The sequence below is a fragment of the Camarhynchus parvulus genome, chromosome 1A (assembly GCF_901933205.1).
Source record: "Camarhynchus parvulus chromosome 1A, STF_HiC, whole genome shotgun sequence".
Lineage (NCBI taxonomy): Eukaryota > Metazoa > Chordata > Aves > Passeriformes > Thraupidae > Camarhynchus > Camarhynchus parvulus.
The window spans coordinates 37,583,061-37,599,907 of NC_044586.1; the positions used below are offsets into that span (position 1 = coordinate 37,583,061).

Genomic DNA, 16,847 nt, shown 5'->3' on the forward strand with positions numbered 1-16,847 from the left:
TGCACAGAATCCCACTATAGCTTGAAACAGGCACTTTTAACATCTTCTGTTGGTTTTGGAATGTGCGCAGAAGTAGCCAGGAAATAAGGTATTTATATGCATAGTCAGCCCTCAGAGCAATGTGCCATCATCTCCCTGGTTTTCTCTGCTAATCTAAAGGTACGTGGTTAATGCAACGAACAAAAAAGTAGTGAAAGTAGTGACAGTCATATCAACACAAAGCCATGGGAAAAGGTCTAACACCAGTTTTCCATCTATCACTAGGCCATCATTTCTGAAGAGCTGTCAGCAGTGGCAAGTCACTTTTTCTCCCTGATATTTCTCTTAAAAACCCCTAAATCTTGGCATCTGCAACTATGCTTTTACTGTGCCAAAACAATAAAATAGGAAACAACAAACCCAGTCTTTCACTGGCTCAGTGTTATGCCTGCCTTACCTTTTTGAATCTATGCCAAGTTGTATTACTATTCCCAAAGCTAGAAAACTTAGGCTAAGAAAAGGCTAAGAAAATTTAAGATACTTGTGCTTCTGTAAAATGTAAACCTTCATTTATATTGGAATATATTTTTAAAAAAGCAATTTCAAGTATTAGTTCCCTACACAAACAGGAACATTCAAGGCAATGTGAGCAAAAGTTAGGAAACCCTAGCAAGTTATGGAGGAGACACCTTCACACCTCACTCATTTGGAGTTCCAAAGAAATACACATTTCTATGAAGCCAAAGTCCTTCTCAGACTGCATAAGTTTTGTTTAGTACACTTCAATGGATTTAAGAGAATTTGGCCTTGCAAGCACATTAGCCTAACAGGGATGCTCTTACTGCTGGGATATAGAGAAATAGGAACAGTGTTTGTAAGAGTGCTCATATGCTAACTGGCCTAGAAGTGCTGCAATCAAGCACTGAGCAGAAAACTTTACAAGTTGTTTCACTAGAAAATTAGCATGCAACATCTAAGACTTTCTAAGTGCCTGAGTCTACTGTAATAGCAAAATTAGACAGATCACTGCTGAAAATGGACAGCACTTTCATAAAATCCACTCTAATTTTAGAGTGGGTTTTATTCAGCACCTGAATTGGAGCTATGGGCTTTTCTTGTATGTAATTTAGGCAGACTTTGATTTTGTACAGCCTAAACTGTACAGCCTGTAAATTTACATGTATAATCATCAGTGATTTCATGTTTCAAGGTTAGCAGACTTAGAGTAACTATACATCATACTCATACAGTCTCTGGTGCAAACATACTGTTTTAAATCTAGAACTGATGGAATAAATAGAAGAAACCCAAAACATATCTCTGCAAAAGCTGTATGTACAATTTACACCTGATATGAAGTCACACGACATGAACAAGTCTGAACAGGTATTCCTACATTTAAGCCTTCTCTCTTGTTTGGTAAGACCTGAAGTCTTTCTGAGGTCTTTTTAATACAGATAAAGCCTGTCAGTCATACTTTGAACAAAACAGCCTGTGAGAGAAGGAGGATGAGACCCTTCTGCTAAGAAGCTTTTCTTTGGTTATTTTTTTAATTATCTAGATTAGCAGAAAAGCCCTGTTATGAAATAAATGGGAGAGAACAAAAAGGGTACAGTTAATACACAGAGGAGAAAGCAAACCAAACACACAAGCAGGAGACAAATTGTGAAAAATATGAATTCTTAAAAAGAAGTTTCAGGGTTCATGTTGGATTTTCCACCTTTTGAGAACACAGCATTGCCTTTTACAACAGAACAAAAGCTCCCTTAGGTAGGGGACTACTGAATTACTTTAGTAGTTTTAAATGCTAATCTTATGTGCCTTCTTCCAAGAATTACATTTATGCAGCACTCAGCCAGCACACTGACTTAACAGCTTCTGGTCTCATCTTCAGAAATCAGCAGACAGTTTCCTCAATCCTGCTGCTGCATTTCTTTTCAAACTCTATTCCCTCTGAACAAGTTTAACAGTTAGCAAAACCTTTGCTGCCAGGGCTCTGACAATGTCTAAGGCCCATCAGCTCAAATTTCCCTCAAGCAATATTGGGGTAGGGGCGAGAGGAATACAAATCACTTTCATCTTGTCTCTCACTTAAAAAACGTAAGCTAATCAGAGTTATGGAGTTTCAGTCTTGTACAAAAAGCTATTGGAGACACAATTTCACATTCCAACACATCTTTTGCTGAGATCCATTTAACAGCTTTCTTCTGAGAAACTCATGAATTTGAAAGCTTGCAGAAAGTTAGGCATTTCACAAGCCAGACAACCTTCTGTTTTACTGCAACAGCAGGATATTCCTATATGCCATTTCAGTCACTGTGTTAGCTAATAGTTCTGCAAATGAAGGCTTACTTTGAATAAATTTGGTGCAATCATTAACCACTTGGCCTGAAAACCCACTTTCCATAGTCTGAGCCAAAAATGTTTCCCACTGTTCCATTTGAGGCCCTATATTCAGGAATAAAACTGAAGCACAGGCAAAAAAACTTTACACAAGTCTGCTGCAAGATACATGTCATCTCTTTGTAAAAACTGCCCCTCTGTTATAATGTCTGCTGTGAACTTACTTTAGAAAGCATGAATCTTTGAGCTTTAAACTTTCCTTGGCTACTGACCACCGACTTCAAGAGCAATCAAAGAACCTTTGCTTTTGAAGGGAGGCAAATAGCACATCCCAACAAGAATCACAAAACTACACTTTAGCTTATGTCAGTGTATTTGGGCAAGCCACTTAAGAAGTAGAATTCTTCTAGAAATACTACCAAAAAGCAACTAAAGTTTCAATTCAAAGAAATATTTATTACGTCTCAACTGCTTCTAATATAAAAACCAAGTCATAGCTTCTTTTCCATGCAGGCTAGAATATTTGAAATTGACTTTCATTTAGGCATGTAACTTATGAGCTGCAGCATATACAGGCAACAGAAATATTCAAAAATTTCAAGTATTTGCTTTACACTGTAAATATTTTTCTTACTTGGTATCAAAACACAGTGGAAATCTAGTATTTCCAGGAAGACGTGGATTTAGCACAGATCTCTAGCTTATAGCTGGATGTGACACGGCCACCAATACAAACTGCAAGCAGAGTACAAGACATTTGTTCATGTTTTCAGGCTACTTGCAGCGGAACACTAAAGTGAGCAGCTCAAGAAAAGCAGAAGCAGACCAAGAGCAAGTAAGAATGCCTGATCTTCCAAAGGCGAATTCAACAGCTCAATAACACTGCAGAATATCAGAACTTGCTAAACGGCTGTTTAATCACTGGTTGGAAACAGCACAGTATCAATTACCTGAAAAACCAAAGATTAAGGAGAGTGACAGAACAGAGAGCCTGTGACAGCCATCAGATATAGTAGCTGATACTTGAAATTAATATTAAATAACATTAGGTGGTTTGCCAGGTTTTTCTTCCAGCCATGGATTTATCAGGAAGCCTTATTACATATGAAAGCCTAATTCACCCTACATCTTCAAGGACCTGTGGAGAGAAGGAAACTGTCTAAATCCGACCGACTGTCACACTGAAGAATGCCAGGCAAGAGAAATAGCTACCTAAAAAATCCTTTATCTACAAGAAGTGTCATACCCACGGGTGGCTGGTTGCTTCTTGTGAATATAGCGGTTAGATTTATTCATTTTGCAAGTCTGACTGAAAATGGATGTGATCTATTGAAGTCTCTCCAAGAAAGACCAAGATATCCAGTAATTTACATATGCTGAAGTAACTCTGATTTTAAAAAAGCAGATATTTTGTTTTAGCAGAAAGTGTTGGGTACTGAAATATATACTGTTTATAACAAATTGCTGTTTTGAAGAATGGCTAAACCATTCAAGATAAGAACACGGGAACACAAACTTCAACTCAAGGGAGAAGCACCATCTGCTCATCAGGTCCTGAGTTTTCTGTGAGGCAAAAAATTACTCACTATACATTTGGCAGCCCAGTGATCCTGAGAACAGTGATGCATTAAAGGCAACCTATTTCTATATTGGATAATGAAATAATTTGACAACATATCGGAGGACCACAGTCCAGAATAGGTACCTGTAGTTGGAACATGGTATATTAACTCAAACTTAATGAACTATTACTCTGACATTTTCTCCCTTAAAAAAAAATTAATGCTCTATCTTATAAAATAAAAGCCTCATCACTTGCCCTCCATTTGAAGTTGACAAGGTAAGAAACTAGATCAGTAAAAATAATAAGTCTGTTTTATTAAACAGAGCTAGAAACCAAATTTTGAGGGGACCATCTTTATGGTAGTCAAGATGTTGAATAAAGCTTAACAGAACAGACTACTTCAAGTTTCCAGCCTGCCTTTTTAATATTAATAGTTATAACATGAACAAATGATTCTTAGCCAAGTATGAAATGAGAGAAACTTTTCCAAGTATGTGACAGAGAGACCTGAAAAGCACCACTTTGTGTAATTCTGTATTCTTTAACTTCTCTTTTGAAGCAGTGCACTGTGCACAAGATCAACACTCTTAAATCCTGCATCTCCCTTGCAGTTTTCTCTGTTTCATGCCTTTTAAACTGCTTCCAGACAGTGTGCCAGGTCTACATCAACACAGTATTCAAAAATGGATGGCAGACATCTTCCTCTTGTATCTTAAGAAACTTGGCATTGAGGAGAATTTCTCTCTAAGTAAAGATGGATTAGGTCCTTCTTCAGACTGTATGAAAGCTACTCTACTGAGCAACCAGGTAATCTCACATTACAGCTCCAGTCTGGAGTACCACCTCACCAGAAAGGATAGTTCTATTTTTCAAAAGGAAGCATTTGAAGATGGCCAGAAATAGACTAATAGAGAAAAATGCATCTTTGAGACCAGGTGAAGCAAGTAGCTGTCTTGGAACATATAAATTCTTCTTCATAAGGCAGATAGGTAAAGATTTGTACACTGAAGCAAGCCCCAGCTAATAAAGAAAACTCCCTTTCTTTCACAGATGTAGAAATTATGTGCCAAACCTTTTTACCCATGCAAGTACATTGTTTACTGTGTGGCCCCTGGAGGGCCAGATGACACACTGAACAAACAGCACGCTGTTACACTCTCCAAAAGAGAGGGAAGCAGCATGACAGTGATCTAAGCAAGGAAAAGCAACAACCACCTTGAACGCTCTGCTATAGTACGGTCTATGTCAGAAGACCAAAATGATCAAGAGACTGGAGTATCCCTCTAATGAGGAAGACTGAGGGAGCTGGACCTGCTCAACCACGAGAAGAGACAACTGAGAGGGAACCTCATCAATGCTATAATTATCTGAAGGGAAGATGTTAAGAGGATGGAGCTGGGCTCGTCTTGGTGGTACCAAGCAACAGAACAAGAGACAGTGGGCAGAGACTGAGGCACAGGAAGTTCCACCTGACTGTGAGGAAGAATTCTTTACTGTGTGGGTGACTGAGCACTGGAACAGATTGTCCAGAAAGCATGTGGAATGCTTCCCTTGCTGGAGATGTTCAAGAACCATTTGGATGCACCCCTATGCCGTGTGCTCTGGGATGATCCTGCTTGAGCAAGGAGGTTGGCCCAGATGACCCACTGTGGCTCCTTCCAATTTGACCCATTCTGGGATTCTCTGATGTAAACAAACAAAAATATGTGGGGCTTGTCCAAACACCTATTTTATCCACAGCAGGTACCATAAATGCTGTGGAAACAAAATGTTTCTGCATGAAGATAGATTACTGTTGCAATATAAAGGGTATTACAGAGCTGCTCAAATTTCTCACACATTTCCTATACAGCCCTGACACATTACAGTGTCGGCTTTGTATCTGACACAGAGCTGTTTTCACATTTTTTCATGTTTGCGAAATGTCTGTAGCACCTGATAATAATGGAAAAGCCTTCTTGGTAAAACTTGCTGATGCCAAACAAATAGTTGGCACAGAGACCAGTAAGACCTCCTGAACATATGATGGGTTAAATATGCAAGGATGTTAAAAATGGCTAAATGGTCATGACACAGACTCAGTTGTAACTCTCATTTACCAGATGCCAAAGTTATAATCACAGCCTTAATTTCACCATTTCCTACGTGTGCAGTTAAAAGCTGTGTTCCTTACAACTCTAGATAAAACCACTCTATTTTTTGCTTTGAATATTCAATAATACTATCCCTAAACACCAAATCTGACACATTACTATATGCAGCACTTTTCATTACTGTGTAAGTCATATGATTAAGTTGGACATTTTATCTAACAAGGCAATCTTGTTCAACCACTACTGTTCACTTTACTAGGTACCATTTTAACACTGTCGCAAAATATTTTATTTTCACCACCGTGAATTAACAACCTTTAAGAAACCCACACAGTCCTCTTCACATATAGTAAATTTAATTTAAGCCTTTTACAAAATGAGATTACTAAAGTATTAAGGCACGAGGTCAAAAACCACACAGGATCACAATATTCAAAAGCCTATCTCCTTAGCAAACATTGCAACAAAAAGTGCAACACCGGTGGAAAAAGACACTGTAAGTGAACTAGAAACAGGATTTCAAGTTTCCCACAATGGAGCTCTAAATGGCTATCAGGGACCCAGTTATTGCAAATCACTATCTGAGCAGGGACTTTTTTGTAGCTGTTGCCATAATGTTACATCACAATATTTTTTAAGTGTTACCTGCTACTTGTGCCAATTTATCATGAAGTGCATACAAGCTCTTCATCATGAGACTTATTTCATCTTCCTAGAATGAGAAAAACATATTTATGTTAAAACAAGCAGTAGTACAGATGTACTTTTTTCCCTTTATCCCCAAAATCTTCATATACCATGAGGAAAAAACCCACAGTTTAAACATACAGGTAGGAAGCTGTAATGTCTCACACACCAACGCTGATGTAGGCAATAGATTTTGAATCCAAATATATACTACACTGAATTTTCAGATCTTGACTGAAGCTGAAGTAGACTGCAGCTTGGACTCTGATGGATCTGCCAGTTAAAATCAAGAGAATCTCAGTAGTATTTTGATATTACTGAGAGAGTAGCGAAATGACTCAAAAGAAATCTGTTTTGTTTGGGGTGGTTTTTTGATGGCTACGGTGTAAAAATAAAAGTTTTGTTCTTTATAAATGTGCTGTGACATTTTATACAAGCCATACTGAAGTACCATCTGGTCACATTCCAGCAAAAATTCTGAGCAAAGGAAAATTTTTGTTGTCTACCTTCAAACTACAGTAATTTAATTTAAAAAAACAACCAAATAAACCACCCTCACCAAACAAAAAGCCAAAACAAAGCAAACCAGAAAGCTGTGAACTATCTTGTTGATACTTCCTGCATACACCATAATACAAAAATGCCTAATTCCCAAAACAAGCATGAATATGAGATGTCATATAATTGCTACTTACAGGGGAGTTAAACTTATCAAGATATCAAGTAATTTTATTTAAATATAACCAAGACCATTTTATATTAGAAGGAATTATTCAAAACATAGAGACAAAGAACATGCAATTACATACACAAACTAAAAGTCATTCTGAAATGTTGAAGTTTTATCAAACAGCTAAGACCAGAGGCTTCATTCAAAAAAATACTCAAAAAAGTAATTTTCCAGTTTGCGCATATGCTGATTATACTAATTTTGAAAAAAAAAGTAACTATAGTAGGCTTAATTCCCGGATGCACCAGCATTATTGACATAATTTTAAAATTTGAATAGTCCAAATTTTTTTCTGTAAGAAAATTGCTACCAGAAAAGCAAAATACTTCTTTCATTGATCAAACAATGGACAAATTATTTCCCAACAGCACCATTAACAATTACCAGCATCATCTCTCCCTATTCTGGTACTATAAAACCATCACTGAGATTAAGTTGATGTAGTTGACACTCCTCAGGAAACTAACCAATCTTGTTAACGTGTTTCCTGGCTGGAAAACACTGTGAATGGCAGAAGAGGAAAATCAGTCCTCCAGCACACACACACCACCAGCAGTACTTCAAGTTCCATTTATTTGCCAGTAGGTACACCCATGACTTCACTAATAGCTACAGTGAGATGAACATGAGAAATATTACTGTGACCATAATTTTTTTCTAATTAACAGTTGGCCCACATAAAAGAAGCAACTGAACAGTATAAGCTTTGTAGCTAACAAACAATCAAGCATGCAATAGGATTACTATGCAACAGTGCAGTAGAAACAGGAGTAAGTAACATATAGAACAGGTTCTCAGCCAAGTCCAGTGAACAAAATGCATTCTCTCTCTATGCACACTAGTGAAGTCATTTTGAAAGAATCCCCAGAATCTGCCTCAAGAAATTTAATTTGTTCAAGAGATTCAGGAACATTTTCTATCCAAGAAACCAGCCAAGGCCACCTGCTTAATATGCAATTACTCACTTTCGGAGAGTTCAATCCTAGACACAAAAACCCACCAATCCACCAAACAAAAACACCAAATTCCAGACAGTAAACCAAAAAAACAACTCCCAAAGCTTCCACAATTATCTTGCAATGCTTGCTTATATATGCCTAGCAAAAGCAGATCACTATGTTTGCAATTCCAGTCAGAAGAGAGAACCACCTGAATGCATGCTGCAGCACTAAGAATAATACAGATAGCGTCAATGGTGACTTCTCGAAAATTGTTAGCCTGATACTTCGGACAAAAAAAGCAAATACAGGAACAAGTAACAGAATGGAATCAAAGTGAAAGAGACAAATTTTAAAATCCATTTTGAAGGACTTTAACCCTTGCTCTTCCATAACACTAAATTAGATCCTCAGGTTTCATGTCAATCATCTCTTACCAGCTGTGCTTTCAAGGTTGAGAAGCCAAACAGTATCAGTAAATGAAAAACTGTTAAATTTAGTCTCAAAATCTGCAACACTCTTCTTTTTACAACACAAATTATGTACTATTTTCACTGTGTATGAAACAACCAGCATGCCACAGCCAAATCTTGTAATCTTATTTATATTGCCCAAGATGAAAAAAAATTAAAACATCAGTTACAAGAAGTGCATTTACTTCCTGCAAATTATACTAAAACTGCATCCTACTGAACAGATCTATATTGTTTGTATACAATCATGTGACAGATTAAAATCTCAATGTTAAGTGGTTTTACTTACCTGTATTTTTTTGAGTTCTTCACTAAAGGGATCCTTGACTGTCAAAAAAAAAAAAAAAAAAAAAAATTAATTCATTCTAGGGTCTGAAAATACTAAAAAGGTATACCAACATTGTAGCTTTATGACAACACTGCAATAGTTAAGATAAAAACAAGGTCCATAATAAGACAAATAACATAGATATCTATTAACCTTTGCCCTAACTCTGCATTTGATAATGCTGTATAGTAGCATTTAGGTTAAACTAGATTTTTGTATGTCAACAAATTTCACAGCTATTTCCTTACAAACAAAACTGTGCTTGCCATTTGCTGAACTCTTGCTTTAATAACTCAATTGCTTTGAAATAATTTGAAGGTTTTAAATTTTAGTGGACAATTTAAAAAAGGAAAACCCCTCTTTTACTCACCACTAATACATACAACAAAGCTCTACAACTCAGCATTTTCTTTTAACAAGAGTGAGATGACACACTGAGAGCTCATGCACTCCCATGCATATAGGTATCCACAAAATATCAAGAGTTGCCCATCTAAGAGTAGACTGATTGACAATATCTTGACTGCTGATCCACAACCATGCTCAAACTGATCAGTCAGAGTTATATTTATTATTTAGGTATAAACAGGAAATAGAGATATAAAGGTTGACATAATAGATCAAATTCATGGCTAGATTTCTCATTTAGGAGAAATGGAGAATACCAAAGAAACCAAGGATCAACTTATTAAACAGGGCTCCCAACCTTAGTCAAGTGTAAGTGAATATGGATAAGAAACAAAAAAAAATCGTTTTCTAAGAAAAAAACTAATTATTTGTAAAAGAATGTGATTTTTATTAACTGCATGAACTTCAGTAGCACTCTTGTCAGCAGACAAATCTTGATCTGTTTCACCTTAGTTTTGAAAGGAAGTTTGAAGTAGAAACGATTACCCTTTCTCTGCTCCTACACATAGCAATGGTTAAGATTCACATTCCTACAGTGACAACCAACAAATGACATATAAAACAGCAGGACAATGAAAACACTTTCTAAATGAAGAAGGCTTGACTCTCTGCAACTTTGCAAACAAGTTTGTCCATGTGCCTCAGCTCAGAAAAAAATTAAGCATGTTATCAACCCAATAAGCCCTTTGGCTTCTTCTGGTACAGCAAATGGAAAAAAAAAACTAAACCAAACCAAAACCACCCAAACAAAGGGACTGGTTTTCACAGACATCCAAATACTGTATTCAGATATAAGATTAATTAAAGCTGATACAAGCAGATGCTGAAGACTCTTGCATATCAAGCCCTATAGCACTTCATTATTTCATTCTATAGGTCCAAATTCACAGCCATTGCTTACTGGATTATCAAGCTACCAACTTTAAAGTTTTATGTATTTCATTCATAAACTCAAACAAATACACCCAGCACACTAAACATTTAATCTAAACAACCTAAAATAGAATTAAACACCTAGTTTGATTGTTAGTTATCCAGACAAGGATAATTACAGACTCGAGGGTCGATGCTATTCAGCATACATGAAATCTTGATTAAGCAGTGGGTTTAGATTGAAAGGTGGGTACAAAGACAAGGCACAAGAGGGTGGAGATTTCAGTATACCTGACTAACATACTTTAGCACGGATGAAAGTCACAAAACAAACACATACACAACACTTCCATGCCTGCAAAGGCACAAACTGAAAACTGTCACCTGAAATTCTAGATATGCTAGGGCAGTCCAGAAATTAAGTGGAGGCTATGGTGGTGGTTAGACTTTCCCAGCATCACAATCCCAGTAAAATCAATCTCACATTTGGGCAACTTCATATTTACATAAATTACACATTGAATTTGTTAAGCAAGTCAGATGAGATGTCAATGTTTGCCTCTCCTTCACAAATACAGAGTGGTTACAATGACCAAGAATACCAACCACCTCTTCAAAAATACTTATCACAAAAATGTAGCAATCTTTAAAACTCCTTATTTTAACTCACACTATAGGATTTCCATGAAATCCCTCTGAAGTTAGTGATTGTTATTGTTAACCAAAAACTGAAGTACATTTTATATATGATGCTATTTCATTTAGCATGACTGGTGCTGTATGAGGCAAGTATGCAAAATGCAACTGCAGCAATTTATCAGCTGCATATGCAATTACAACTGTTAATCAATCTGCATTTATTTACCAGGTAACCTCAATTCACTTGAGTTAATAAGGCCACTCCTTAACTTCTTCAGTAATTCCTCTTCTGAATACACCCTTCTTCCTTTTGTCCAGAGCCTAATCTCTTACCAAATCCTCCCACATGCTTCAGTCACAGATGCAAAGTTCTCACATACTCCAACATGCCTAAGGTATTTCAATATATTACATCAGCATTCTTGGTTCAAAAGCTTTCTTGACAGTTCTTAGAATATACAACTATATTTGTAAGAGTGATAAATTCTTATTCTACAAAACAAAACATTAATTTAACAATTAATTATTAATATAAGATTTTTTTATCTGAACATATACTTCCCAAGGCTCCTCCTCAAAATAGGTTTGAGACCTCTGCCATGCAACAATTGGCCAGCCTGGAAAATAGTCTATCAAACTCAGATTCTAATGGAGTTCAAAGAACTTACCATCTACTTATGCTACAAATTTAAAACATGTATCCTTGTACCAGAGGTGAGAGAGAGTAATAAACACTATGCAGCCCCTCCCTAACATTCATACCTTCATTCATCACTCATACACATTTGAGAGTCCACTTCCTCCTTGCCATAAAAGCCACCTCTGAACCCTTCTGCAGCTCTATGTTCCTCCTAACATTTTAAGGTGACATTCTTAACAGAACCACTGTAATGCCATAATCTGTTTCTGAATGTACAGATAATTTGATTTTAGAGATGAAAAAGCAAAATTCCAATGCAACTTTAAGGAGCTGTAAAGCTGCAGCAGCAGAAACAAGAATGATCCCAGTTAACCAGTAAGCAGCTCCCATCTCAGTGTGATGCCACAAAGCATCAAATACCATTCACCCACAGGATTCAGGGACTGTGCACTACAACATATACCTCCAAGTTAGCAGCTTCTGCAGAAACAAGAATGTTCCTCCCTGCAAAGTACTTTTCTCGCCCCATCCACCAAGCCACAAGCAGACTAAACCCAAAAGAGAAGTAGTAACATTTCCAATATCTGTCTTACAAAGATGTGTTCTGCATGAGGATAACCTAATGCTTTCCATCAGATTTTTTTTCCTCTTAACCAGAGTAAGAAACAATAGTAGAAGCACTGCTATCAGAAAAGATGATCTCGAAACAAGTTTTCAATAATTTTACAACTCAAGAATTTTCAATGTCAGCTAACAGACTTGTAACTTTTTCTAAGTCTAGGATCAAGGTCTGACTTCACCCAGTAGCATACCGTGTATGTGTCAAGGATAATTCTAAAACATTGTCTCTCTGAACTCCTAAACCTTAAAATGCCTGAAAAATACCAAACAAACAAGTTATTTCTTGAAATGTTATTCCAGAGCTCCATATTTCAAACTTCTTAAATAAAATAATCCTGCCTTTATTTTCCTGTCTGCAATTATTCAATGCTCAAAACAGACAAGCAGTTTTGCATTACCTTCCAGCTCCATATTTCTCTAACTCAGGTAGAAACCACTTCGAACCAGTAGGCTAAATCTCTCTCCTTTGATATTAAGACATCAAATCATACAGCAATTCCTTCTACATGGATCATCTTTGTGCGCTTTGGAAATGGTTTTTGTATTTCTACATGAGTACCCTGTTACAGTTTGAATACTCCTTGGCCGTGTCAATTTTGAAGAGCAGCATAAATGTGCCAAAAGGATTAGCAAACTCTGCAAATGGCTGAACCTTTCCTTAACATCTAGTCACTTTTTCAACTAGCTCAGTTTAAAGCTCTTTTATTGATTGTTTTTCCAGCCAATATAATTTTAATTCATTCTATTTGTAAGTGACATAACCAACAATTTCACGTTGTTCCCTTCTACTGACAAAGCCCCCACCCAAAAGAATTAAAAATCATATTTGTGATACATACTTCAGACACATTTTCTATCAGCTCTGAAAATAAGAGTCTTCATTATTTTAGGTAAAATGATATGACCTACCAGAAGTTCTCTTTGGAGTTTTTCTACTTAAACAAAAAAAAAAAAAAGGCCCAACAAATTACAACAAAATAACCATCTCCTTTGTTTAGCTGTATCACCCTTTCTAGAAAGGTTCAAATCTACTCCTACCCTACTTAAATGCTGGTTAGAATAGACCTTAATGTTGAAAGGTGCTCCTGCGAGTCATGCCAATTTAATTCATATTTAAAAAGAGACACAAGTGTTTTGGGAAAGCTTCTCATCAGATTATTCAGTTTCACTAAATAATAATATTAGTTTCATTGTAGTACTCATATTAGTGATCAAAAAACCTATAAAAATTATAAAACCTGTCAGTTCTTAAGAATATTTGAGGAAATATTTTTTAGTAACAGTATTTGTACACATGCTCTTTTGCATTATATTACATAGAAGAAACAGTTGTTTCTATTAGGGAAAATGGCCCAAAAGTGCGCTTGCCACGCACTGTAAAAATTAGATTAAAATCACATATGCACAGTATTCACTACAGGCTAGTGTGCATACATAGGAAATAAAAAACCCACCACACTAAGACTGCTCTTATAAGCAGTTGCAAAACATTACCAAGAGAAATGTCAGACTTCAGACACATACCAGCATTTTACCATGGGTAGAGAATCAGAATAGGCTTCCGAAATAGCTCTTCGGCATTCTTCTGCACCTCTCCCAAATAATTTTAGCTCCCTACGTTTTATAAGGTTAAAAAATACCCATGACTTCAGCAAATGAACACAAATTTAGAAAAAAGGGGAAACTCCATCTTGAAAGCATAGCAACACAACATGTTTTATGTTAAACTAGGAAGCATTCTGCTTTCCTCAAACTCCAAAGTTCAAAGTGGAAAGCAAACTAATAAAGCAAGTGTTATTGAAACACAGAAGGTTTAAGAATCAATGGGAAGCTGCAATTAAATATTGAATCTACTGTCACTCTGCCAAGGGGCCCAGTCTTGATACAAATATCCTGTGATTTCATACAAGTAGTAAGGATTTCTGTCTTGAAGAGTTTCCAAAATAAATACACAGTTATAACCTCTTCTTCCAGACAGACTTCAATTACAAAGTACTAATTAGAGTATGAACAGTTTACAACATCCAAAGGTAACATTTTGATCAGGAGCAAAGTCAAGATACAGATCACAGGAATGTTTCATTTTTAAAACTGGGGTTCTGTTGCGCCTCTGTCCTTCAAATCATTCAGCACACACTGGTCTATCAGTGCTTGCTGCACTAAGAGCAGAAACTGCTGAACAATACATTTACAAAGCCTGAACACAACAGCAGAGCACTGAAAATAGGCGCTCCATGCAGGACATACAGAGGGAGTGGCTAGCAGGTCTCTTGGCATGACGAAGATGAGCGTTCACGGAGGAAGCAGCAGTCAGTTTACTGCAAGTATTCATACTGGTTAAGAGGAGGAAAAATGCTTCCTAAGAGAAGGAAAAACACACTGTAGAAGTTTGAAGGGCTCAAAATCAGGATGAGCTCAGCAGTTCATACACAACATAACACTTGACTGGACACACATAACACCAGGCAATATTTAGTTACTTCCATTTTTACTCTACCAGACTAAGACTGAAGAGCTGGCTAAACCTTCCAGGTTGTCTACCATAGCAACTGCTTTTGTTTGTTGCTTTGTTTGATTAATCTACCTGGTTCAAAAAAAAATTATCCAAAGGGAACAACTAGACTAACACATCATTATCCTTTACTCATATGAAGACTCTGCTTGAACTAAGACTGAACTTGAACTAACGTTATGATCACTGTTTATTAATTAAATAGGTTATGCCTATTAGTTAAAAGGTTACATCATCAGGTTGTGGATTAAGGTGATGAATCTTCTAGCAGTACTGTGCGCACTTCTGACCCTGGTGGATGTAGAGAGGGAGGAAAAAACACAAGAAAAGCCAAAACCTTTCTTGGCAAGAAACTCACCTGCCATACAGAAACAGGAAAAAAAGAAGACAGGAAGTACAAGTGAGTCTTACCAAGATCTCAAACACTAGGGGCAATAAAATTGTACCACACCTTTGGCACATAAGAACTCCGTAGTATGTAGGTCACTACACAGTGGCATAAAACTCAGTGCTTGAACTATAAAAAAAAGTTTACAGAATAAGATCATAATTCTTTCCTCAAACCATGTATCTCATGCCTAAGGGAGCTGGCCATATAGTTAGTCTGATCCCAAGGCTTGTGTACATTCCCATTTTCTGAATGGCAAAGGATATCACATGCTAACTCATTCCCTTACAGAAGGAATAGGCAGACCCTATTTGGCTTTAGGTCCTCAATTACCAGTACAGCTCCTTGCCAGGGCTGCTACTTTCATGTCATTTCCCTCCAGTCTGTTCTCCCTCAAAAGGCATCACTTTAATAACACGCATCCTACATGGCAGAATAAAACAAGTGGATTTAACATCTCATGGCTTTTCTTCCCCCCCACTTCATGGGCATTTGTACTCAATCTGCACATTTCTGTTGTTACTTCAATAAGCAGGACCTCTAGCTGAAGGTCAAAAGAAAAGAAAGTGTTTAAAGTTATGAATAAAAAGCCACCGCTCTGCACAATTCCAAAGTATGCCAACACATCCATTCTCAATGTGAACAACTGAAACAACATAGTCTACAGTGTTTCTGCAGGGTGTACCACCTCAGATGGAAGCAAAACTTAACAGGCATTGATCATAATACACCTAGGATCACCAAATCGAACTGTGCATATGTACCTGCCCATTCTGAATGAACAAGCTCTAAGGAGTACTCAAAAGATTGGTATTTCTACTCCTGGTTCAAAGGTCACTGTACAAACAGCACAGTAGTATAGCTTCTTAGATGTTCTCAATGCTCCCTCTTTAGTTTTTTTCTGAGTTTATATCAAAATGAACACACATTTATTATTAGATGCAAAAGACAAAGTACCCAAACATGAACATATCCTTTAGCAGAGCTCAGATTCCCTATTTCCCATAGTGACTTACTCTTTCATCCACACCTGCTTTTACATAAGCAGATGTAAAAGCATAAGTACTTCTCATGCTTACAGATAAGAAAATTTGATCTTTTCCTCTGCAAAAAGAATTCACCTCTGCAAAATGCCACCAGCTCATCTCCTGCAGCAAGCTATGCCCAACAGGCACCACATTTGCCTGTTTCACGGTTAACATACACCTACTCTCACACTGCACAGCAGAATGTAAACACAAGCAGAACAGAAAAACAGCACTAAATAACACTGTGGGAGGTACAGCACAGTAGGACTCCACATTGAACATTATAAACTCTAGCAAGCCTTCTAACACAGAAGGAACCTACGAGAGCTCAGCTTTAAGATGTGCAGTGGTTCTTCAATCTATCTCTGCACAGATCAGTATGCTTCTTCCCATCAGTACCACTGCCCCTTTTGACAAGTTTTTCTGCATCAGAATGACTCAGTGGGCAGAAGCTACCAAGGTAACTTTTGATCAAGACCTGAACTACACCACGTCCTTATTTATTATAATCACAGCAAAGGCACTGCTACCTTCCTCCACAAATCTGTATCTACCCGGAAAAACAGAAGGAGCCAAGGACTAACAAGACAAAGTACTAATGAA

At 37.0% G+C, this 16,847-nt stretch overlaps 1 protein-coding gene across 1 annotated transcript in view; it reads right to left on the bottom strand.

Moving 5' to 3' along the window:
- The window catches only part of LEMD3 (LEM domain containing 3), a 40,793-nt gene that overhangs the window by 16,245 nt on the left and 7,701 nt on the right, over window positions 1-16,847 (bottom strand). Inside the window, 2 exon segments of the mRNA XM_030959520.1 lie at window positions 6,625-6,691; window positions 9,097-9,134. Coding sequence (XP_030815380.1) covers window positions 6,625-6,691; window positions 9,097-9,134 — 105 coding nt within the window.